Source organism: Cuculus canorus, chromosome 1 (genome assembly GCF_017976375.1).
Source record: "Cuculus canorus isolate bCucCan1 chromosome 1, bCucCan1.pri, whole genome shotgun sequence".
Lineage (NCBI taxonomy): Eukaryota > Metazoa > Chordata > Aves > Cuculiformes > Cuculidae > Cuculus > Cuculus canorus.
In genome coordinates this window covers 44,451,631-44,477,375 of record NC_071401.1, presented here as the reverse complement: position 1 = coordinate 44,477,375, position 25,745 = coordinate 44,451,631, and the positions used below count along the sequence as shown (strand labels likewise).

Below are 25,745 nucleotides of genomic sequence, written 5' to 3'. Positions count from 1 at the left end.
AAATTCTTCACCATGAGAGTGGTGAGACACTGGAACAGGTTACTTCCAAGGAGGTTGTGGCTGCCCCATCCCTGGAGGTGTTCAAGGCCAGATTGGATGGGGCCTTGGGCAGCCTGATATAGTGGGATGTCCCTGCCTGTGGCAGGGGGGTTGGAACTAGATGATCCTTAAGGTCCCTTCCCACCCTAAATATACTATGATACTATGATACTAGGGTACTGCTCAGCACTAAATGTGCTTCATTATAGCCAGTTGTGTACCATTTGGGTACATATTATTTTGGGAACAACATAGTTCATTCTGCTCAGATGTTTGACAAGCTACTCCCTGTCCTAAAGGAAATGTGATTTATTTCAAGAATGAAATATCTGCAGACATACATTGAGGCAAATTCCACCATTTCCAGAACTGTTGTGGCTGGGGGAATACCATAACCCTACAAGCCCTATAGCTTTTATTTTCCCTGCACTACAGAGTTTACTTATACAAAGAGGAAGGAGATACATACTTTAAGTGTTAGGCGGTAAAGTATCCTATTATCTCAGAGTCAAACCTTTCAAGCTTGTGAGTGTTTACTCTCCCTCCCATCCTCTGGGCAAACAAAATGCAGCAGAGTTTACCAGTGCTCTGATGAGTGTGTGTCATGCACAAAGCTTTAAAAGTTCCTGTTTACTCTGAGTGGGTATTTGAGATCCTGGGACACAGATCATAAAACCAGGCCTTTTTTCTTTTATACTTTGCCAACAACAGACTGTCTACTCTTCTGTAGTAGCATATATGCATATATATGTATGCTTTGGATCATTTGAAAGACGAGGTAAATGTAGGTTATAAGGAAGGTAATTAAATTTGAGTTAAGTAAAGCTTGTCTGACTGTAAATGATGGCAGCTATCTGCTTATAGAGTAAGACTGCAGAGATCTCTTATAAGCAAATCAATTCTGATTAAAGCATCCACAGACAACTGCTTATAGTTAAAATAAAAAAATTATACTGCACAGCGCTAATAGCCTAGTAAAAAAAAAAAACAACAAACCCACCAAAGCTCTGCAATATCACTGAGTCATTTGTTAGTGTGATAACTCCTGTTTATCTTAACTTTCTGCAGCTTTAAACATGAAATGTAAGAGGGGGGAAGCAGGAAGACAATTTAGCAGTCAAGAATAGCTGGTGTGAAAGGAAGGGAGGGAGCTTTCCCCTTGAGCTGTGAAAAGATGATTTGCAAAGTCTTGCTCTTTCTTTCAAAATACACTTAAAGTCTGAGATAGTGATTTACTGAATAACCAGGTTCTGGTACTTGAAAGAAATAATTTATGCTGATATATATTTTTCTTTCAAAAAACAATAATTTGCTTCTGGTCCAAAAGATTTTTCTTAGAAAGAAGTTCCATAAAATGAATAAAAGGGTTGTAGGTGACCTGTGTATGTATTCCGAGTATACAAATAATTCTGTGGTGTAACTTACACTATGATTTTGAAAGCTAGTTTTTATAGCTCACAATAGCATAAAATGATATGTTCAAACCTCTTGGCCTTCAAGGTAAAAAAAAAAAAAAAAAAAGGTTTGTTTGCAGTTTGGGGTTTTACAATGGTTTTATAGCTTATCTTTTCATACATTTATATTTCCTTCAGGGAAGGGGGAAGATATTTCAGTATTTTAGATAGCAGTGCATGTGTTTCCATTTGGTCTTTTTTTTTGTCTTCAATAACAGTAACTATGAGCTCAAGAGAGCCAGATACACTGGGCTGTACAAGCACAGGGATGCATTTTCTTCCCATCAGGTAACTATCAACACATACTGTACAAAGTGGAGCTGGTGTGAGGCAAAACCACGGAGGTGCTATAGCATTTCTTGCTTTTGCCTGATTAGGAGGGCTCATATAAATCTACAGTCTTGCCACCAACTAGAATGAAGATTTAGAGGCATATGCATTCACATACACAGAAGCCACAGTAGCTGCCTGTGGCATCCTTCTTCCATTACAGTAACGAGGCTATATGCTGTTGTAGCACTTCCACTAAAATATAAATTTTTATAGCTCAAAATGAAATAGATTAAGCAAACTGAAATTTGTGAAAGCATATTTGTGACAGCTAGAAAGAAGCTCTACAAGTATTCTCACTGCTGAAAAATCTATACACTTGTACAGCACAAATGCCAGAGGCAGATGAATATTTCTGGAGCGTTGGTTTTGATTTACATAGAGGCTCACAGGTAGACACAATGTGAATTTTTGATGGTGACCTCTGATGTGAATGCAGCTTTTCCAGGAAGCAAAGCATTTGGTACAAGCGTGAAAGTCATGGGACTTGCATGAGACTTGCATGAGACTTGGACTTCGCCATCTGTACCTCCAACCTCTTTTGTAAAATGAAAAGAACTGCCACTGTTCTCCCTTGAATGGCTGCTAAAAATCTTAACTAATCACTGTTAATGAAGCATACTGAGATTCTCTCAGATAGTGAGCATTTGATTTTCTGGGACAGAAAACCATGAAAAACAGATACTTTAATACAAAGTCCCAATTCCATTAGAAAATGAGATTTTATTTTAGGACTTCTATGACAGTTAGAAGAGCAGCTTTACTGAAGTCCTCTGAAATAACCATATCACTAAAAGATATGATCAGTTATTAAGAGGTAGCATTTTTAAAACATTTGAGAATTGGATATTACATATGAGCTCTTCAGTTTGGCCCAGATGCAGAACATATTCAGGAAATGTAAGTTCATGCTTCTTATATATTTGTATACAATTTGCTTAATGGTAAACACTTATTTTCATGCTTTCCTGAAGAGGAGCGCTACCAGTGTTGTTTAAGAGCTTTCTCACTCAGATTCCAACTACAGTTTTGAAAAATATCAGATAGGTAGGGCCATTTTGAGGCTTCAAAAGAGAACTTCACATCCCTTGCATGTAGTGAAACAATATCATTCAACATCCTTTTCACAGACCACAAGCTCTCTAAGCTATTTTTGCAACTGTTTTTTAATAGTGTACATTTCCCTGGTATCTTAGAGTGATTAAAGAGTGTTGCTCGCCTGCAGAAAAAGCAGTAATCTTTCTGCCAATATCTAAGAATGAAAGCTGAAATAGCATTCAAACTACATCTTGAATAAATGTTTAACACTATATGCTTAGGGTAGTTTCCCGTGCACCTGATAAAATGGTTTGAATGGTGGATATTTAATATTGCATGTCCTAGCTTGGTGATGCTAGGACATGCCATATGACAAATTCGGAGCAACTCATGATGCTCCTGGTGTTTCCTAGTTCTTGCCACTAAGAAATCTTAGTCAAATGTATCAGATTGGTGAAGGGTCTGGAGCACAAGTGTTATGATGAGAGACTGATGGAAGTGGAGCTGCTAAGTTTGGAGAAGAGGCAGTTGAGAGGAGACCTTATTGCTCTCTTCTACTACCTGAAAGGAAGGTGTAGCAAGGTGCGTGCTGGTCTCTACTCCCAAGTAACAAGTGATACCATGAGAGGAAATGCCCTCAAGTTGCAACAGGGGAGATTTTCAATTGGATATTGGGAAAATTTCTTTACTGAAGGAGTGGTGAAGCACAGGAAGAAGCTTCACAGGGAAGGGGCAGAGTTCACATCCCTGGAGATATTAAAAAAGCACACAGAAGTGGCACTTCAGGACATTGATTAGCAGGCACGGTGGTGTTGGGCTAACAGTTCAACTTAATGATCTTAGAGGGCTTTTTCAACTTTAATGATTCCATAATTCTATGATTCTAAGCATTTATTTTCTTCACCTTTCTGGTGACTGGCACTTACAGTCAACTTCCAAATTTTTGCTTCCTGTCTTTCTTGGAAAGTTTGAGGATTTTTATTTATCTGCCTTTACTACTAACATGAGATACAAAACTACCTGAACTATTTTTCCTAAATTATCAAGATGATGGCCAATGACTTACATTACTGAAGTGAGAAGGAGGGGATATATATTTTTATCAGTGAAGAGGGCTATTAGCAAAAGAAAACTTTATCAGTGAAGCATTTTTATGTGTCTCTCTCTCCTGAGCACTTCAAATCATGAGTAGATAACTCCCCAGAGATTCAGCTAAGCATAGGGGTCAGCATTAAGGTAAGTGAGTAAACACCATAGAATCATAGAATCATTAGGTTGGAAAAGACCTTAGAGATCATCAACTCCAACTGTACCTGTCTACTACTAAATCATGTCCCCAAGCACTTCATCTATCCACATTTTGAATACCTCCAGGGTTGGTAAATACCTCAACCACCTCCCTGGGCAGCCTGTTCCAATGCCTGATAGCCCTTTCTGTGAACAAGTTTTTCCTAATGTCCAGTCTAAACTTCCCTTGACGCAGCTTGACACCACTCCCTCTTATCCTATCACCTGTCACTTGGGAGAAAAGACCGGCACCCACCTCTCTACAATCTCCTTTTAGGTAGTTGTAGAGAGCAATAAGGTCTCCCCTCAGCCTCCTCTTCTCAAGGCTAAACAACCCCAGATCCCTCAGTTGCTCCTCATAAGACTTGTTTTCCAGCCACTTTACCACGACTCTTTGGGCTCAGCTGTTGAGCCATTTTTTAATCCAGCAGAGAGTCCGCCTGTCCAGGCCAGTGGTAGCCAGTTTCTCAAGTGGGTTACTGTGAGATACTGTGTTAAAGGCTTTGCTAAAATCCAGGTACACTTGTAGGAAACCGGGAGGATTTTAATCAGCATGGACTCATGAATGCAAAACAAAACAAACCAAATCAAGGCAAGCCAATAAACAAAACTTGAACCGTCCTCCTGCTTTAAATAAGCTTAAGCCCCTATTGAATACTATCAGATAAATTGGAAGACTCCACTGTCAGAGATGCCCTTCCTCGACCACTCTGTAATTGTCACTCCAGTTTTGATGTGGGATATATAAAGTCCTGCCCAGGAGGGAAGAGGCTGAGCTGGTTACGAAAGATACCATAGACACTGGAGGCTCTAAGTTACTGGACAATTTAGATTTGATTTCTATTTATTTAAATCTATCAGTAATTCCCTAAAAACTAAGGAATAATATTGCTCAACATACCGTTCTAGGTTGTAGCATTCATTCCATTTTCTTCTACTTGTGAGACTTCTACTTTTCAGAAACAGGTTTCCTGATGTCCTAACAGTGCCTGCTGCTTGTGGTGTCAGAATCATGGAGAATAAACAGAAAACCTTTTCAATCCCACTATTCTTTTGGCTGTTGAAAAAAAAACCTGGTATTTTAACTCAGACACAGCTCTGTTCAAAAGAGAACTACAGGAAAGCTCTTTATCAAGGAGTTCAGGGATAGGGCAGGGATAGGGCAAGGGGGGATGGTTTGAAGCTGAAAGAGGGGAGATATAGATGAGATACTAGGAAGAAAACTTTTACTGCGAAGGTGCTGAGACACTGGAACAGGTTGCTCAGAGAAGTCATGGAAGCCCCATCTCTGGAGGTGTTCAAGGCCATGCTTGCTGACGCTTTTAGCAACTTAATCCAGTGGGATGTGTCTCTTCCCATGGCAGAGGGGATGGAACTGGACAATCTTGAAGGTCCTTTCCTACCCAAACCATTCTATGGTTCTGTGAACTGGAGTCATGCTAGACAAACTGGTGATCAGCAACAGCCTGATGACATGAGATCTAATTTGGATCCAGAGATTACTTCTCATCATTTCAGGCAGCAAAATGCTCCCTGATTTCTTCCAGGACAGGAAAACTACAAACTTTTTTTCCTGGGGACTCTTCAAAATTAATGCACAATGAAAGCCTCTGAAAAGTGAGCACAACCTTTTAAGGAAGTCTTCCGTGAAAGTATTTGCAAAATATTTATGGATGAATGTATTTGCCCTTGGCTATTACATTCCAGTCTTCATCTGCAGAGCAATAGAAAGGAGCATGTTCATTTGGCACACGGCTTTAACTATAGCAACGAAACACTGAGGCAATTAATATGAGGGCTTAAGAATGCTCATTTCAGCTTCCATGATCTTCCTTCTTCTGGTCACATTTTAAAAGAATAATTTCAACTCTTGTAAGCTATGTCTAGAAAAAAAATCCAGACAGAAACCACAGGTCCTGTCTGCTGATGTTAGTTACTAACATCTGCATAAAGGTTTACAATGCCGAGTCCCTCTAACAGCTGCAGCCACTTCCAGGAAAGTAGCAGTCAAAAAGATGAGTTCAACAAATGCTTTCCAGATCCGCCTGCAGACCATGATCCTTTCTGTGATAATATGCACAGCCTGCATCTACATCTTGTAGATATCTTGTACCGACATTTGTCATGATTGCTTCACAGGAGCATATTTGGTGACGTTTCCAAGATTTTTTTTTTTTTTTTTGAACAGTAAGCATTTAAATTTCATGGCAATCCTGTATTTAAGAACAGTTTAATCTAAAGCATTGAAATAGTCCCAAGAGAAAAACAAGCACACAAACCCAGACTAACATTGTATTTCCTTTCCCTTAACCATTAGTATTCTAAATTGTATAGCAAGTTATGTTCTCTCTCCGGTTTGAAGTTTCTGGTAGGTTTCTTCTGTCCAGTTCAACAGGAGAGGCTGTACAATTCTTATGGCAGTGGCACTCCTGTGGGACATGAACTGTGACATCCTAGAAACCAGGCCTACTGCCTTTTCAGGAAACACCACAACCATCAGTAACTATATAGAGGGTTGCTATCTTGGAGACTGTTTTTTAAGGCCGATAGTGCTGGTGAGTTCTTACAAGAGACTTCTTTACTGCTAAATAAGAGACCCAGGAATTCAGGTTAAGCAGCACAAGCCATCCCACAGTATCTAAATGTTAGTTCACAGCCCAGATCCCTTTTGGGCTGCTTCAGATAACCGTTTCCAAGTCACGTTTTCTTCTAGAGGAAGCAACCCCTCAGCTGCATAGCTATGAGCCATTTTGTGCCATTTAGCTTTGAGGTGAGGGATTGGCTTATGGCGCCTTTTTAATGAGCAGTATAAACATAGCTTCAAAGACCATTTGTGGGTGTCAAACCTCATTAGAGGATTTATGGTTGTGAATCCCAAGTGAGCCGTCATCTCTGTTGCAGACTTAATTCAAGAACCTACAGTCTAGAAAAGGGGAAGGATTTACTTACCATTTTTATTAGGTAGCCCTAATGGAAGCACTCCTCTGAGGTGTGTCTCCCTCCCTTAGCAATTTAGGACGCTTCTTTATTTTACTTAGGATTCTGGACTACTTGACAGGAAAGTCAAATGTAGGCACTGTGTATTTACCATGCAGGCACCCACTTCCACTATCAGATCAGATGCCTTGGGCAGCGTGATTTAGTGGGATGATCCTGCCCATGGCAGGGGAGTTGGAACTAGATGATTGTTAAGGTCTCTTTTAACCCTAACTACTCTATGATTCCACGATTCTATGATCTGCCCTACACTCCTTTATGGAGAGCTCTTTTATGGGTTTTCACCAGGCTTAGCCCTAATCTCTGTTCATGCAGTCTCTGCTGATGCAAATTTAGATGTAGAACAGAAGCTTCCTCGCTGGAACTGCTTAGAAGTGGTTAAGAGCCCAGCCAGGACAAAGGTTCACATGCTAGGAAAAAAGGCACTTCACAAGACTTTAAAACATCAAATAAAAGCATCATATTCCTTTTCCTTTGCTGTTTTTCAAGTAATCTTAGATGCTGTCACTTCTGTTCTTTCTTCCACTTTTAAGAGGCCTGTGCCAGTTCAGATATGACTACAGTTCCATGGTCCCTGACTGTCACAGTCCTTGTTCTCAGAACTAATGCTTCAAGGTCAGCTCCTGCGGTAAAAAGAAAAAAGAAAAAAAAAAAAAAGAAAAAAAAAGAGTATGTCAAAGACAGTTGTTAGAGACATTTTCCTTTCAAGCACATACAACCTAAAACCTATTTGAACTGCTCTATAGGAGTATGCACAGTTTATTTTCTTTAGCATTATTTTGATGTTTTTCCTTGCTTTTCAGATCCTTATATTCTTTAAGGATCGGGACTTGTTCTTGATTTGATCCAGTTTCACCTCTTTACCTGTGTAATGTGTAGGGCAGCCGAACAACAGGCCTGATTCTGCAAGTAACACTGCACTAAACATCAGAAAACAGAATGGGAATTTTGTTTGCGGTCATTGGAAGACCAGACACAAAAATGTAAAAGTGTTTGATGTGTGAGGGAAAGCAAAGTGCATGTATAACCAATATAACCCACCAGAACATTAAGTGTCCTAGCCCAGATGCTCTGGCTCACTATTAACACTTGTAAATCACCTTAATATAATGTAATATTTTTTACTGTGGGGGTGGGGAGACACTGGAACAGGTTGTCCAGAGAAGTTGTGGATGCCCCATTTCCGGAGGTGTAGGTCAGGTTGGATGAGGCTTTGAGCAGCCTGATCCAGTAGAAGGTGATCCTGCCCTTGTCAAGGGGGTTGGAATTGGATGGTCTTTAAGATCCCTTCCAACCCAAATAATTCTATGATTCTATTATAATAATAAATATAGATGAATTATAATTCAGTTTTCTATCATCCTCTCTTCTCTCCTCAGTCTTGACAGCTGGATTAGCAGCTGACACAGATAAGAGCGGACACTACAGGACACCAATTTTTCCTCATTTTAGATAAAAATTTTCTGCTCCCTGAATTCTGGTCATACCTATAACATCTTGTCTCTGGAACTCCCCAGTAAAGTCCATTATCCTTCAGAATAAGAATCAGTATGTGAGTGGTAATGATGAGATATCTAGTAACATTTACAGTGCTTTTAAGGTCTCTGACGATCTTTTAAGATAATGCTCTGTTTACAGCTCAAATGAAGAAGCATAGGGCCAATAAACTGGCACGCAGTTGTTGCTTTTTATTAGATTATAAAATAGCAAAATGAAAAAGTGAAACTAACCAAAACTATGGCTTATGAAGTTAAAAAAAATCTCCATTCATACAACTTCTCATTGTTTGAGGAGTAGTCAAGGGGAAGAGTTTTACTTTTCTCCCTGTACAAACTACTTTAGCAGCTATGAAGTTGATATGGAACATCAAAAATCCATTTTTTCTCTTAAACATGCATTTAACCCAACAACCTAAAAACATAAAGGACCTGGAACCCAGAAGGAACAAGCAGAGAGGTTGCTGTAAATACCCTTTCTTTTGCTAGGATTTGAAGCTGGTGAGGAAAATGCAGACTGCTGGTGCATGTGATAGATCCATACCTGCTACGCAAGCCTTGTTGTCTTAAAATGAGCACTATTCCCATCAATTAGCTTTATTTCTGAAACCCTTTCTCCCCTTTCCTTCCACTTGTGTTTGTCCTATTTTATTCCATGAAATGAAGTTATGAAACCTTCATCAGCCTACAGAATAAAGAGCAAAAGTTGAGAAGCTGTACATGGATACCTAAACTCTGTACAGAGCCTTTGCTCATTAACTAAAAGCATCAATAACACAAAATAATCCCATCTCCACAGCTTCTATTCACGTAGGAATATGTTTTCAAGTTTTATTTAGAAACTTCTGTTATTCCATTGCTCTTCTTCATTGCTAAATACTTACCTGGGTTCAATAGCATCAGAAATTACTTACTTCACTGTAGTTCCCATAAAACTTAAACAATAGCTACTTTAGGCTAGACTCTATGAGTACATGGTAAGTTCATTAAAGCAAGGATTGTTTAAGCAGAGACTCAACTGAGAAAGAGCATAAAAAATATCAGCTCTACAGAAGATGTTGGGTGGAGACAACTCAGGTTTTCCAATTTCCAGTTTACTGTCCTGGCTATTTGCTCCCATCTCAGAATTGGTTCAGTGATTCTCTTGCAGCTGGAAAAGCTTTATTTACACGACAAAGTGCACAGAGGTCAAGCAATCCCCCCATCTAGATTGCCAGCTGTTGTGGACAAAGTTTCTTGTTTTTATTGCATAAAGTCCAACTTGCTTCCAGCCCACAGACACTGCCTGAGTACAAACATTTAATGTTGTTACCCAAGTGCAGGTGTTCAAGGCTGGTTTTCTGGCGACACTGAGGTTTTCATAAAATATGTTCTTTTTTACTGCTTTGTGACTTTTGTCAGCAGGCTAACATATGCTATGAGACAGTTTTTCCCATATCTTTTGTCCCAGAAGAAAGGAGGGGGAAAACCCTATTTCACAATAAACTTATCTGGTCTGTGGACCTAAGAAAAAGTTTCAAGGCAAAGGGCGAAGCTGCAGTTCACAGCTCTATAAAGGATTAAAGGAATATACAGGAGACGTACTTTATAAGTTTCCTTGAAGGAGATGGCCTGTGCTTACGTAAACTGCCTTTCATCTTATCATATATTGTTCACAGTAAGGACATAAGTAGACAGGATATTGAGTGAGGCTACAAAACGATGCAAAAGGAAACAAAGCTCTTTTCAGCCGTTTATGTTCTGAAACACTGCTGAAATGGTCTGATTTCCACATCTCCATTTCTTTCTTGGAAGTGTACTTGTGCTTATGTAAACCCAACAAGCAATTGTTATTCATATTTTCAAACAAGACATTAATTTCTTGAGCAAACTGTTGGGTTAGTCTGTGTGTGGGTGGTAAGCACGCTCCTGGGAGCAGTGGTAAGATCACGATGGAGTCCTCCGTTAAGTAAATGTCCTCTGGGTGTCGTTTTTGCTCTGCGGCATTATACAGTTAACCAATACTTTTATGAATACCTGAAACTTTTCAATGAATATTTGACTATTGTCATTTTCACTCAATTCCGTATAAAACAATTGGGCACCAGGGAAATTTATTATCCCAAATTGTTTGGAATACCTTGCCAGAGAAATAACACTTTTCTTCATGTTTCCTTTGGACAAAATACCATCAACAATGTAAAAGAATCTGAATCACGATTTTTAACAGAATATTCTGTTTGGAATTTCACAGATATACTGCATAACATAAAATTCACTGTACAGACAGTGAATTTTATTCCAAGCTGTTTTCACTCAATATCATAATATAAACTGCATTCTGAAGTAGATTTTAAGACATTTCCCTGTGAGAATACAATCATGAAACTCATTATAGAATCACAGAATCATAGTATGTTTTGGGTTGGAAGAGACCTTTAAGATCATTCAGTTCCAACCACTTGCCTTGGGCAGAGACACCTTCCACTGGATCAAATTCCTCAAAGCCTCATCCAATCTGGCCCTGAACACCTTCAGGGATGGAACACCCGTGACTTCTCACAGTAACATGTGCCAGTGCCTCCCTATCCTCACAGTAAAAAATTTCTTCCCAATATCTAATCTAAATCTACACTTATTCACCTTAAAACCATCCTCCCCATTCTATCACTGTTCTCCCTGACAAAGAGTGTCTCCCCAGTTTTCTTATTTAAAATGGAATAAGAGACTATCAGGAAGATAAAATTTGCCTAGTGTCTACTTTCAGAGGTGCTAAGTCTTACCATTTGATGTGGGTGTGAATGGTAACTACAGGTGCTCAGTACTTCGGAAAAACATACTCATAGCGCAAGACTGCATAATTATACGTGGTTTTTCATCAATGAACGTCGCTTAGTATTTCACTTACAAATCTTAGGGCTAGATAACAAAGCCAGGGATTTGTTACAACTGTCAGCTACCAGGCTGATAACACTGAACTAGATAAGGTAAACTATAATCTCCTTATACCCAAGCACAAATCTCCATCTGCATAAGACCATATCCAAAGTAATAAGATACCCTGAGAAGCAAGATAAGATCCACTAACACTCAGCATAACTTCTGAATCAGACCTCATTTACATCAACCTCATGAGAGCATACTAAAAGGACTCAAGCACATCGGTGCCCACCCAAGTGGCTACATCTGTCAATTAATAAAGCTGGGGCTCATTTTACATCATCAGTGCTATTTTACTTCCCCCTAGGCCACCCCTTCTCCCCTCCAGTAAATTCCACCCACCCCAGTAAATCCCAGTCCTTCCTCAGGGGCTTTCAGTCCATCCCAGTCCCCTCAGCTCATTCCAGCCCCTCCCAGAACCTCACAGTCCATCCTAGTCCCTCCTAGTAAGACTCAGAGCCTCCCCAGGACCTCCCCAGCCCATCCCAGTCCCTCCCAATACATCCCAGAGTCAGGTGATTAGTGTGGTCCTTTTTTGGAGGCAGAAGTATGTTATTTAATATGAATTCTGATACAGCGAACAGCAAACCATTGATAAAACAGAACATTTATTTCTCTCATATCCATAAAAATCCTTCCTGACATGTATGTATTCATAATAAGAGTTACAGAAAAATCATTCCTGTCATATATGTATACACAATAAGAGTTGCTGAATTCAGTGTGTTCAGTGACTACCTAGAAAAAAAATGGATTAAATCAAAACACATTCTTATGATTTCCTTTGGCGTAAAAATAAAAACACCACTTTTTCTAAATCAATTTTTCTTCTGAGTTATTGAACTTTTGTTTCAATTATTTACATTTTTAAGGAGCTGAATGGGATAGTAGCAGCATTATGTAAAGAAAATGGAGTATACACAAACGCTGTCCTTGGAACACCTCTGTTTTAGAAACAATATAACAAACTCCGGAGCAGGTCAGTGGTCGCTAAATGTGTTGCTAAAATGAATTAAACACATTTTTATCGTGCAGTGTAAGTCACAATCAGAAAGTAAGAAACAGTTATCAAAGGTATAAAAAAATTAAGCTATTATAACATCCGCTAGGGAGGGTTGAAAAGCAAAGTAGTAGAACGAAAATTCCACCTTAGATGTACCACAGTTGCCATCCACATCATGTTTTGTGCTGCTTCTGTTGCTGAAAAGTTCAGTCCTGGATACAGATATTACACCTTCTTAAGTAAGATCCGTGTGCAGACTGCGAAGTATCAAGGTTGGCTGGATTGCTAAAACTCAGTCTGGGAATTTGGCTGCAGGCACATTCTTTCTATAGGTCTGGCAACAAGGACAAGGAATAATATTTTACTTTTTCTAGGGGAAAAACAGAAAACTCAGGGGCAAGGAGTAAGTGAAGCAAACATAAGCAAAGAAGAAATATTATTCTCATTTTTTTAACTCAGAAAACAATGACAATAGAAAAACAATATTGAATGCATGAGCACAGGGTAAGAGCTCTACATAGCAGAAAAATCATGTCTGAAAAAGCAAAACATTATCTTTTGGCTATGCTCACAGAATAAAAAGACATTTCAGCATCATCATCTAGTTGGACTCTGCCTCAGTAATTAACCTCTTCTAAGCACTCCACTTCAGCAAGCAAAGGAACACTTTCTGGTACCTCCACAGAGGGTAACGGAAAGCTATGGCTGTTTGTCTGAGTACCACAAGTGCAGCAGGTGTTGTGCTCCTGGGGAGCAATAAGGCTGCTGCAGAGCACTGCATCTGCACTGTGGTTCCATACCTTGTGGCCAAATCTGCTCTGTGTGTAGGACCCATGAGGTTATTTTTCTGTCCAGCCACAAGTCAGCTTCTGTGGTTCAGTTTCAGATGTCCAGTCGCTCTAGGTTAAGAGGACTGAATTCAGTAATGCTTCACCTAACAGCTAACAAGGGAGCAATGGCAGTGACAGAGTTGCCTTCATTTTGTGTGTTTGTCACTTTTTTCTTCAAGTAAGAGTCACTTTGTGGTCTGTGAACATTATGTTGTCTATATACCTACAGTTTCATACAATTTCGATAGCTGCATCTGGGAATTGTGCACATCTTTCGGCTGCATTAGATACCAAGCTTCTCTCCATCTCTATAGATCTGTAGAAGAGACTAACTTTTAAAGTATTTCCTTGCAGAAAGTTTGAAGCTCAACCACCATTCATTGTCCAAACTTCTTAATGCGGTTCAGAGAGCCCAATCTATACGTCCACCCAACTTCATGTGAACCAATGGAAGACAAGAGTAGTAGCTGTTTCACATGTATGTGTCTATGCCTTCTATCATTTCACTCTGCTCAAAGTAATGCACAATTAAGAAATATGGTTAGCATTTCTTTATAAAAAACAAAGTAAGAGTGCACCATTTACCTCTCCAGATCTGCGTATGTTGTCACTGTCCCCCAGATAAACCTCAGAAAAAAAAAATCAAATTATCTTCTTAGCTACTTCATCTATTTGTAGCCATAAACATCACTGCACTAGTCTCGCTTCTTTTAATGGGCAATAAAAGCTGCTAAAATCAGGATGTAAAGCCTGACTTTGCTTCTTTCCTCACCTTAAACATTTTATCTGAGGGCTGGCCATTTGCATGTTTGTTGAAAGCACTGGTGGTGCAGCAGCAGGCGCTGAGTTTGGGAGAATGCCCAAGAGCCTGGTCTGTGGCAGGAGTTCAGTGGAGAGGAGATGTAGCACAAGCATTCCTCTCCTAGCCCGGCGGGGTTTATTGTCCCGAGAGGCTGCTCCAGGGGCAGGTGATGCAGCAGTGGGCACTGCCTCCCCTCCTTCACCTGTCAGACCATCGAAGGACACCCTGTGAGACCCCCACACGTGCTGAGGACAGCTAGCTCTGAGACACCATAGGCAGGGACTAGAGTGACTGCGATCAAACCACCTTCACATGCAAGAGCATCTCCCACGGGAAATGATCTTATAGCTTTAGTTTGGACAGTCTTCACCTGCTGAAGACATGAGAACGCCAAAGATGACTTCAGGTGAGGAAGTGGTAGATGGATGCACTGTCTGTATAGATGAGAAAGGAAATATATATCTTCAATCTATTATGTATGCAAGTTTCGGACTTAACTAGAATATACCAGGCCCTGACATGATGTATTGCATTGGAAGAAGACAATTTAAAATGGAAAAACAACCACATCTCCTCAAAGAGCTCACTAGATCCAAAATGCTTGATTCTCCATGACAGATTTTGTAGCATCAAATTTAAAAATGCAAATCACAAGCACCTGTGTGCCTTCCTTTAACAGGTTGGTATTGTTCATAAACAATACTGAAAAGAAACATCAGCACTGGTTTCCAGCCCAGAGTGGAAAACGGAAGAGTTTTACCTCCCATAAAGAACACGTTTCCAAAGGATACACTGCCCTCCCGTGTGCAACTCAGTATTATCACCAAAAGCTGTAACCTATGTAAAAAAAAATCAGAATAACGAGGGACTGTGGTGTCCCAGATAACAGAGGGACAGAGATAGAATCCCGGCACTGGGGCACAGGCTGGAGAGACAGCTCAGGCAATGTCTGGTCTGACCAGCAATGAGCAGAATCTCATTACTGCTGTGGCTCTCCATCCATCTTTTATGGAAAAGATCCCACTGGTTCCCTCCAGCAGAAGCCATGATAACTGATTAATTTGGGAGGTTCTGCAGCCCTCTTTGTCCCAGGCAAAGAGCAAAGTACCCCCAAGAGCTTGCTCTGCACCCCTGCCCCAATCAGCCTGCAAGCAAGATAAACTGTCCAGGACAGCAGAGATCATCCCCAAATGATCGATTGCTGTCACCAGCAGCAATTTCTTCTAATTAAATCATCTTATGTGCAAGATGAGTATGATGCATCGCTGCTGAAACATGCACCCATGCAGAGATAATTTATAATTTTTAAATAATTTATAATTTATAATTCATAGGATTGCTAATGTTGGAAAACATCAGATTTCCTTGCTGGAATATTTCTTGATAGCCTCTTTGTCAGTTCTGCTTTTTTTTTTTTTTCTTACGAAAAGTAGAATGGATTTTAACAAGATTAAAAAAAATATGGAAAATTAATTGACCACTAATGCCTGGAGAAGGAGGTGATAGAGTTTATAAAATATTTATCAAGTGTTTATCTTGGCATTTTACCTTTGAAATGATATGTTATTCAGCTTTTACAAGCTTAAATTCATATAAATTTCCTGCAAGTTGGATTAACAGAAAAGGATGGTGACTTACTGTGGTATTAGAAGGAAATTCATGGGCTATGAATGCTACTTCTGCTTGAAGTTTGTTGACTTTTTTTCTCATGAGCAGAACTTGAGTCACTGTTCCTTTCAGAATGTGCCATCTATCTGGATTACCCTTGCTGAGCACTTGCTGAGGATATGAGTTATCAGTCTGGGACTTGTGATCTCCAGAACTCAGTTTTTCCTGGCTTCAGATTAAAAGATGACAAATCTCTTGAAAGAAGAGAGAAGCTTTGTTGTTGCTCCTTGAGGATATCAGCATGTCAAAAGTAGAGTCAGGCTGTAAACTCTCCTGTTATCTGGGACAAGGATTTCCAACCTACACATCAACTTTGGCTTGATAATTCAGCACACCTTTAAAGAGGGCAAAAGAAGTTGTGTTGTACTGCTGATGCTATCCAGTGAGAAATTGCTCACTGCAGTCCAATAGTCAGGATGGTTACTCTTCCAGAGGCATTTGAAACTGTCGTGAGGAAGTGCTGTCAACCTCATCTGTCAGCCTCACCTCAGTGCCTGGGAAGATCATGGAACAGATCCTCTTAGAAGCTATGCTAAAGCACATGGAGGACATGAAGGTGATTAATGGCAGCCAGCATGGCTTCACCAAGGGCAAATCCTGTCTGACCAATCTAGTGGCATTCTATGATGAGGTAACTGCAGCAGTGGACACGGGTAAATCAACGGATATGATCTATCTGGACTTCTGTAAAGCCTTTGACACGGTCCCCCACAACACCCTTTTCTCTAACTTGGAGAGATATAGATTTGATGGGTGGATGGTTCGTTCATTGGATAAGAAACTGGTTGGATGGTCGTATTCAGAAAGTAGTGGTCAATGGCTCGAAGTCCATATGGAGATCCATGACAAGTGGTGTCCCAACCATGGCAGGGGGGTTGGAATTAGATGATCTTTAAGATCCCTTCCAACCCAAACTATTCTATGATTCTATGATTCTAAGTGCTGCTGCCAGAGCCACATTTTAACTGGCACTGGGAGAAAATAGCAGAGCAAAGGAAGCAGAAAAATTATTTGAAAATGTGGAATTCGATGGGCGGGTACCAATGCACACACACTTTTTGCTTCTTTAGGCAGCGAGCCTTCCCCAGGGGAATGGTCTCAAAGCATCTTTCCCCTTCGAACAGCACAACGCGTCCTTCCCAGACCTGCACCATGCTGGGCCCAGGATATGGGGGCTGTGCAGGACAGTGTAGGTGTGGTAGATTTTATGGGATGTTGGGCAAGAAGGCTGCATGGGATCCTGGGTGGGATGGTGGCCAGAAGGCTGGTTGAGGAGGCTCTCTAGCGTTTGCGATGCTGTAAGGGAAGCTGGGCAGGGATGTTATACAGGATGCTGAGTGGGAATGGTGTATGGGATTCTCAGCTGGAATGGTGTACAGGATGTTCAGCTGGGATGTGTATGGGGTGCTAAGAAGGTATGGGGTATGGGATGCTAAGCTGGGATGGTGCTGGTGGTGCTGCACTGGGATAGTGTACAATGCGCTGAGCAGTGAGGTTGTACAGGATGCTGAGCTGGGATGGGATGTGAGATACTCTGTAAAGACGTTTTATGGGATGCTGAGCAGGGACTGACATGCTTAGCAGTGATGGAATATGGGATGCTGCAGCTGCGATAGTGTATGGGATGTGAGTGGGGATGGAGGATAGAATGCTGAGCAGGGATGGTATACAGGATGATGACCAGGGTTGGGTTATGGGATGCTTATCAGGGATGGGGTATGGGATGCATCACCCGCACAGCTCTGTTCCTCAGGGCTACGTGTCCCAAGACTCTGTCCTGCAGGTCTGCCTCACAGCTCTGCCCTACGATGCTTTTAGTCCCACAACTTTTAGCCACAGGTCTGCCCCACTACTCTGCCCTGTGTCTGTTACCTTCAGCTTTGTTCTACGGCTCTTCCCCCGGTGCTTTGGGCAACACATCTCTGCCCCACAGGTATGACCTGTGCCTCTGCTCTACAGCCCTCTGGGTCCTACATCTCTGCCCTATGACTCTGCTCCACAGTTTTGTGGACCCCACAACTCTGCCCTACAACTCTGCTTCGCAGCACTATGGGCGCCACCACACTATGACAGCCAAGTACCACTGAAATTGATGCAAAATGGCCTGGAGAAAATCTGAGCACAATCACTAGTGAGGAGTTGAATGTTAATACATTCTTAGAAGTGGATTGTTTATTTAGGAGCATGTGTTTGAAATGCAAGTATTACAGAGGAAAGGAGGTCTTGAATACCAAATCTTTCCTTGCTCAGACAATGAGATAATCCCTTTTTTCTGTATTTATTTGCCTGATTTTGAGCCTTAAAAGTTGTTGATGTCTTCTTCAGGCTGCCCAGAAAGCACACTGGGAAAGAGATCAGGCCTACTGGTTTTCGAAATTGTTTTCTGACAATTTCATCTGCTTCTAAAGCTTAGTGCCTCTGACTTGAGCAACTTTCAAGTGCATATCTCTCATCTCATCAGCTCCCATTGTTTCTTTAGCCAGCTGACTCTCAGAATAGTTTTGCTGAGTTAACCATGGGATGTTTTCAAGGGATTTTGGTCTAATTGTTCTCATAGCTGAGAAGAAAATTATTTGTAGAACTGAATAGACAAACACATTCTCAACAAAGGAGGTCACAGAAGCTAAAAGCCACTCTTGGGAAGTTTGTGATCCATAAGACAAACCGTATAGTACAATGAAAGGTGAGGATATTCCAGTCACAGCAATAACCAGTACCCACGAGAGACAGACACCCCACCGACAAGAAATTGTGCACAGTCTCTTCCAAAAGGGCATAGAGGGAGTGCTTGGTGGTTTCCTTTCTTTCTGAAAGTTGCTCCCTTCTTCTGCATAATGACTACAATTGGAACTTGATGGTGGCATTCTCTGGCTGGCCTTTGCCGTGGAGAGGAGATTCACAGTCCTTGTCTGTGCCTCAATTTCAATTATGTTTGCATCTCTTTCAGAAATGGTGCAATTCTGCCAGCTTTGGGGACCTCCCTTGCTTCTTGTCTTTCTGGAACATGGTGGGTTCCATGAGTTGCTAGTACCAGAAAGGTTCTCCAAGGAACTAACATTCCTCGATTGTGCTGTAGTTTCAGAAAGGTCCGATTTTCGCAGATGATCTTTGCAGTTTGTAAGAAGGGAGTAAGCCCACAAGAGGGGTGAAAGTACCTTTGAGTCTTTGTGAGCCACACCACGACGAGAAAGTTCCTTCTGGGAATGCTTAAATAAGGCTTTGATAGTCATTTCCACAGGCATAGTAACCAAAACACACTCAGTTCCCACTGCTATTGATCTCAAATACCTCAAGTGTCTTGGAGATGCTTCATTCCTCTCAGCATTAAAAAACACAATGTTACCAAGCAAGTTCAATAATAATGTTGCTAAACAAGAAGACAACCTTTGGAACCTGCTGAAAGTGCCACTGAGAACGCGAGCAAAAATCGAGAACCACAGATGGTCCTCTCTCAGGCTTTTGGTAAGACTAATCAAAAAGTAGTCCAGTCTGGGCAGAAGTGTCTTGGGGTTTGTGACAGCAAAAGTCCCTGCTAGTAAGTGATCGCCCTTGTCAAGAGAAAGCCATTTCCTGCACATGAAGAACCAGGTTTTCCTTCTGGATATGTTCTCAACTGTGGCTCTGCTTAAGAACCAGCTTGGAGATGGGCCCTTGTTATTGTGCCAGACCATGATGGAACAAATGTCTCCCAAGTCTTTCTTAGGAGCTAAGAGAAAGCAATCAATACTTCCTCGTTGGAAAGACAAATGCTGTGGGTGCCATAAACAATGGACGTCACTTGTGCCATTCCGGCCAATGAGCTGAAGAAAGACATCTGCTTTGGTTCCAGCTCCCCAGCGACTGCCTGTGTATAATGTGACCAAAAAACTGGCTTGATCCAAGGGGTTGTTGTCCGGCAGAACTATTATCTTGTGTTTGCTGTCCCTGTCAGTCCTGTCTTTTCTCAGGGCCCAGAGGGACAGACAAAAGTAGATGGCAGAAATCCCGAGCACTGTGCAGAGTGTCACAGGATTTCGAGGGATGTCTGTTATCAGGATTTTTCCCAGATCTACTGGGTTGGGACTTACTATTACTTTGGCTGCCAGGAACATGATGTTGAACGTGGGTGCATTTGACGCAGCATGGCCAGACAAATTCATTAGACTCTGCTCCATGTTGCAGACACAGTGTACCCTCTGCCAATCTGTCGAGGAGCCAAGCCTGCACGTATCTTCTCTCCAAAGACTTTGAGCTCCATCCAGAGATAAGCACTGATCACTAAAAATGTGTATGCTCACCAGACTCTGTGTTTGATACCTGACAACGTAGGGTGCCTGCAAGACAATGGAGATGGTGGTAGTGTCTGTACTGCTGCCTAGAGCTATGGCTGTCAGCAATGACCTTGGGAGGCAGATAATATAGGGACCCTTAATGCGACAGTCAGAACTACCTGTCTCATTTTTGCTGGCAACTGTTGGTCTGTTGTGAAAAGCAGTGAAGGAAGCTCTGGGGTGACTGTGGGTGACTTTGGTGCCTGTAAATACCAGCACCTGGAAAGACACTTCCAATTTTGTTAGGATCTGGATGTACACAGTCTTGGTATTTCTGTTCACTTTAAAAGCAAATCCTCCTGTTGTGTAATTTTGTGTTTTATCAGGTCCTATTGATAATGGAAAAGTTGAAGATGCCTTCTCTCTCCTTGCCAGAGTAATTTCTGCTCCTTCAGGCACAATCCCGCGTAGATTGCCATGAGCCTTGTCCTCTGCCATTGCAAAGCCCAAGACCATTGTTGGGTTTTCTGATGTGTGTCCTAACCAAGGGAAGGAATTCTCCTCAAATTCAAAAAGGGCAGTGGAAATGACAGCATCGGGGGGCAATCCTGAATTATTTCCCTTTCTCAGGGATGGATAAAAGCAATTCCTGCAAGTGTTTCCGGTAGAGGAAGCATTTGCAATGTTCCGTGTTTCATCTTTCTTCAGAGCGATAGTCCAGTGTTTTGTTTCCATTAGAGTTTCTTTTTCTCCAGGGACTTTGCCCTGTAAAACTATGTCTGTTATTTTTTCCAAGATGGAAAAGACTTTTTTCACTCCACTTGTACTGACATTCCTCTGATGCAGTACAGCAGCTCTCATGGTGTTGGACAAGCATCTTAGTATTCCACTGCTCTGAATTTCAGCTTCTTCAGATGAATAGCTCTCATTCCTCCGTACCTTCAGCACTGCTGCTACTTCTGTCAGTTTCTTGATGACCAGGTCTTGTGAGCTGGGGTTCACTTCGGAAGCTTCCTCTGTGATTTGAGAAAGAGCTGCAACTACTTGGTTGATTTCCATTGTGGTCTCAGCAGAAATATTCAGGGTAGTTTGAATCAGACTTTCCCGAAACTGAGCCTTAAGGTTCTGGAGAGTTGGTGTGGCTTTCATAGAGTTTAAGACTGAGGCTGCCAGATAAGCTAAATAACTGGCACTCAAAGAATCTCCAGTCTGGAGATGAGATGCCATCGGTGCACTTGAACTGTTCACTGAGGCCAGTAGTTCGTGAAACACAACAGCTTGTAGCTGAACAGGTTTCCATACGCGAACACATAAACTCACTTGGGTAAACGCTCCAAGCGAATCGTAGACTTGAACATAGAGTGTCAGTGTATACTTCTGAGAGGGCACTCCGACTGGTAGAACTGATGGAGGAGTTCTAAACTGATAACCAAAGTACAGAATTGGGCCAAATGTATTTTCCTCCAAAGACGTTATTTTGGTAGTGGTGGGCACACTAGAAGCTATGATCACTTTATATGTCAGAGGTAAATTGTTGTCCAAAAATCCACTGCATTGAACAACAAATTTTGTCTGGAAGGCTGTACCCCAGCGTGGGTTGATGGTACACTTCCCAGCCCTAGGAGGAGAATTGACTATAAATGTGTGTCTGTATATTGAGGACCTGCCATCCCAGGTGGCTGCTTTTAACTGAAGTGTGTAGGCTTGCTCTGCAACCATTGTAAAAGTCCCAGGGCGTATTGAGAGGTAAGGCCCAGACCTCCCTGTTGAGGTTCTGGAAGACCAGTCTAAGCTGATTTCTGTAGAGTTTCCTGACAAAAGGGACCAGTGGTAGACTGGCTGGTTGTTTGTTCTACAATTTAGGCATTTTCCAGACAAGGTAAATCTCTGTGTTGGAATTAGAGCGCTACCACAGTTTTCAAGGCACCTTGCATCCAGAAGGACTGGGGAGCCGGGCTCCACATCTACAGTTTGGTCAGCGTAACTACTCCTACTGTCCTTTTGAATCTCTAGACGAAAGTAGTAGATGGCATTTCCTGGGAGGGATTCTGGTGCCATTATTTGAACTGGACCTGAGGACGTTAACCATTTCAAATCCCTCTGGGATGGATGGCATTTCTTTCCTGGGCTGATTTTCATGTTTCCATAGTCTGCCACCTCTTTAGTGCAGTACCAAGTAAATGTGATTCCCTTTTGTCCATCATGTGAATCAGGATCGTAGGATGCAGAGCCATCGAGAGTCCAATTATCAGAATAACCCACTACACGGAACGTGCCTCCTGCAATATTTGCCACTAGCCTACTCTTCTCATATTTAACATAAATTTGATCTGAGGCCCTGAGGACTAATTTGGTATAGAGGGCGGTTATGGTAGTATTGAAATAAACCAGATACAGTCCATATTCTAAGGTATAACTGGGAATAGTTAACAGCACAATATCCACACCGTGCAACAAAGAAGAGTTGATGGGTTTTTCCCAGTCCGGAGGAGTTGTTGTGTCCAGAACAGGATAGACTCTCCACAAGCATTGGACCATTTTCGGGATGTTGCAGTCTATCTTCAGATTGGCATAGAAGACACAAGGTGCTCCCCTTTTGCATTCCAGGACAGAGGTATAAGGAGGCTTCCGTATATGCAGGCTGTATATGTAACAGTTTTTTTTCTTGGTAGGCTCTGGTGTTCCCATGGCTTTTGCAGCATGGCTGTTGGCTCTGGCTACTGAAAGAGCCAGTGGAAGAACAGCTGTGGTACCTTTTGCCACAGACAAAAGGGGCAAAAGAGTTTGTTTTCCCCAAAAGGGAGCAGGCCCCCCCCAGCCTCGGGAACAGTAGGTGAGCAGCTGAAGGAAGAGAAGCTGGAGCGCTGCCATTGCCATGTGAGCTGAAGGCAAGGAGGGAGCAGAATCCCTTGTGCACAGCCTGATGGAGGCTGGCAGTTGGGCAGTGGCAACTGCTGGAAAAGAGCTCCAAGGAATGCGGGGCCTGGTCCCCCCACCCCAGTAAGAGAGGTATCAAACCTTAGGAACTGCAGATCTTGTGCAGGTACAGCCGGTGCCACCAGAAAACAGAATGTCAGGGCCAACAATCCACACAAAATGCACTCACTGGCAGCACCGCAGCCCCTCTGTGTCGAGGTGTGCAGTGCTGCCAGTGGGCCAAGTGGCACATGACCCTCTCTGCCCCATCCCAAGTAGCTGGTGGCCCCACCCCTAGATGGCCTGCTTCTATGATGTCATAAAACAGCAGGGAAGGAGACTCCACCCCTTCCTTGGGCAGCTTTGTCCTATCACTTGTTACCTGGGAGAAGAGACCAACACCTGCCTCTCTACAACCTCCTTTCAGGTAGTTGTAGCGAATCATAGAATGGTTTGGTTTGGAAGGGATTGTGAAGGTCACCTAGTCCAACCCCCCTGCATTGAGCAGGGACAACTTCAACTAGATCAGGTTGCTCAGAGCCCCATCCAACCTGACCTTGAATATTTCCAGGAATGGGGCTTCTACCACTTCTCGGGGCAACCTGTGCCACTGTTTCACCACCCACAGCAAAAAAAATGTCTTCCTTATACCTAGTCTAAATTTCTCTTTTAGTTTAAAACCATTACCCCCTGTCCTATTGCTGCAGGACCTGATACAAAGTTTTCTCCCACCTTTCTTATAAGCCTCCTTTAACTATTGAAAGACCGCAATAAGGTCTCCTCATGGTCTTTTCTTCTCCAAGCTGAACAACACCATCTCTCAGCCTCTTGTCACAGGGAAGGTGTTCCAGGCCTTTGATCATTTTGGTGGCCCTCCTCTGGACCCACTCCGACAGCTCCATGCCTTTCCTGTGTTGAGGGCTCGAGAGCTGGACACAGTATTCCAGGTGTGGTCTCACCGGAGCAGAGTAGAGGGGCAGAATCACCTCCCTTGACCTACTGGCAAAGTTTCTTTTGATGCAGCCCAGGATGTGGTTGGCCTCCTGGGCTGCAAGTGCACATTGAGGGCTCATGTCCCACTTCATATCCACCAAGACACACAGGTCCTTCTCTGCAGGGCTGCTCTCAATCCCTTCATCCCCCAGCCTGCTGGGATTGCCCCTACCCAGGTGCGGGACCTTGCATTTCCCCTTGTTGAATCTCATGAGATTGACACAGGCCCATTTCTCCAGCTTGTCCAGGTCCCTCTGGATGGCATTGCATCCCTCAGGGGTGTCAACCTCACCACTCATCAAGGTGTGATCCACAAGCTTGCTGAGGGTGCACTCGGTCACATCATCTATGTCATTGATGAAGACATTCAACAACACTGATCCTAGAACAGAAACTTGAGGAACACCATCCATCACTGATCTCTGTCTAGACACTGAGCGGTTCACCATTACCCTCTGAGTGCAACCATTCAATTTCTTATCCACCAAAGAGTCCATCTATCAAATCCATCTCTCTCTACTGTAGAGAGAAGGATGTTGTGGGCAACTTCTCTAAGTCATAGGCCTGAGAGAAGTCCGTGTAGATGACATTCATGGATGTTCCCTTGTCCATTGATGTAGTCACTCCATCGTAGAAGGCCACTAGGTTTGTGAGGCACTTGTCCTTAGGGAAGCTGTGCTGGCTGTCTTGAGTCACCTGCCTGTCCTCCATGTGCTGTAGCATAGCTTTCAGGAGGATCTGTTCCATGATCTTCTCAGGCACAGAGGCGAGGCTGACAGGTCAGTAGTTCTCAGAGTCCTCTTTCTACCCTTTTAAAAATGGGTGCATTACCCTTTTTCCAGTCACCAGGGGCTTCACCTGACTGTCATGACTTCAAATACCATGGAGAATGGCTTGGTGACTCCAGTAGTCAGTTTCCTCAGAACTCTTGGGTGGATCTCATCCGGTTCCATGGACTTGTGTACATCCAGGTTCCTCAGGTGGTTGCAAACCTGATCCACTCTTACAGGTGGAAGGACTTTGCTCTACCAGTTTATGTCTTGCAGATAAAAGACATCCCCTCAAGAGATATGGGAAGTGAGGTTGCTAGTGAAGACTGAGGCAAAAAGGTTGTTGAGTACTCCAGCCTTCTCCTTGTCTGTTGTTGCCAGTGTGGCAGCCTCACTCATCAGGGCACGTACACTTTCTTTGACCTTTCTTGTCTTATTTACATGCCTGTAGAAGCCCTTTTTGTTACTCTTTGCACCTCACCTAGTTCAGCTCCAGCTGTACCTTGGCCCTCCTGACCCCACATCTACACAACCAGTTAGTGTCCCTATAATCTTCCCAGGATACCTGACCTTGCTTCCATTGCCTGTGCATTTCCTTATTGTCTTTTAGTTTGAGCCACAGGTAATGACTCAGCCATGCTAGTCTCACCTTTCTTGCCAGACTTTGTGCAGCTGGGGATGGAGAGCTCTTGCCATCCACGGAAAGCATCCTTAAAGATCTGCTGGCTCTGTTCTTCTCCCTTGTCCCCAAGAGCAGTTTCCCATGGGGTCCTATTGACTAACTCCTTGAAGAGCTGGAAGTTTGTCTTGCTGAAATTCGAGGTCTCGACTTTACTTTTTGCTTGGCCCATACCCCTCAGGACCACAAACTCCACCAGTGCATGATCACTACATCCCAAACAGCCTCCAACCTTGATGTCCCCAATCAGGTCACCCACATTGGTGGTCACCAT

General features: G+C 42.6%; 1 protein-coding gene across 1 annotated transcript; it reads right to left on the bottom strand.

The window, feature by feature from the left end:
• Positions 1-12,294: 12,294 nt before the first annotated feature.
• Positions 12,295-25,745, bottom strand: LOC104062999 (polycystin family receptor for egg jelly). The gene is made up of 4 exons (XM_054058668.1): positions 25,442-25,745; positions 24,315-24,404; positions 18,273-22,866; positions 12,295-12,373 (listed from the first exon to the last, which is right to left on the bottom strand). Exons 1-4 carry the CDS (start codon positions 25,743-25,745, stop codon positions 12,295-12,297), a joined length of 5,067 nt encoding a protein of 1,688 aa, XP_053914643.1.

What these genes read in the sequence shown, in the direction of transcription:
- LOC104062999 (XM_054058668.1), bottom strand. Translation starts at nt 25,745, where the DNA reads ATGGTGACCACCAATGTGGGTGACCTGATTGGGGACATCAAGGTTGGA. An exon ending in CACAAAGTCTGGCAAGAAAG is followed by an intron (nt 24,405 to 25,441) that starts GTGAGACTAGCA and finishes TTTCTGTTCTAG; the next exon opens with GATCAGTGTTGTTGAATGTC. An exon ending in GCTCAAGTCAGAGGCACTAA is followed by an intron (nt 12,374 to 18,272) that starts GCTTTAGAAGCA and finishes AAATTGATTTAG; the next exon opens with AAAAAGTGGTGTTTTTATTT.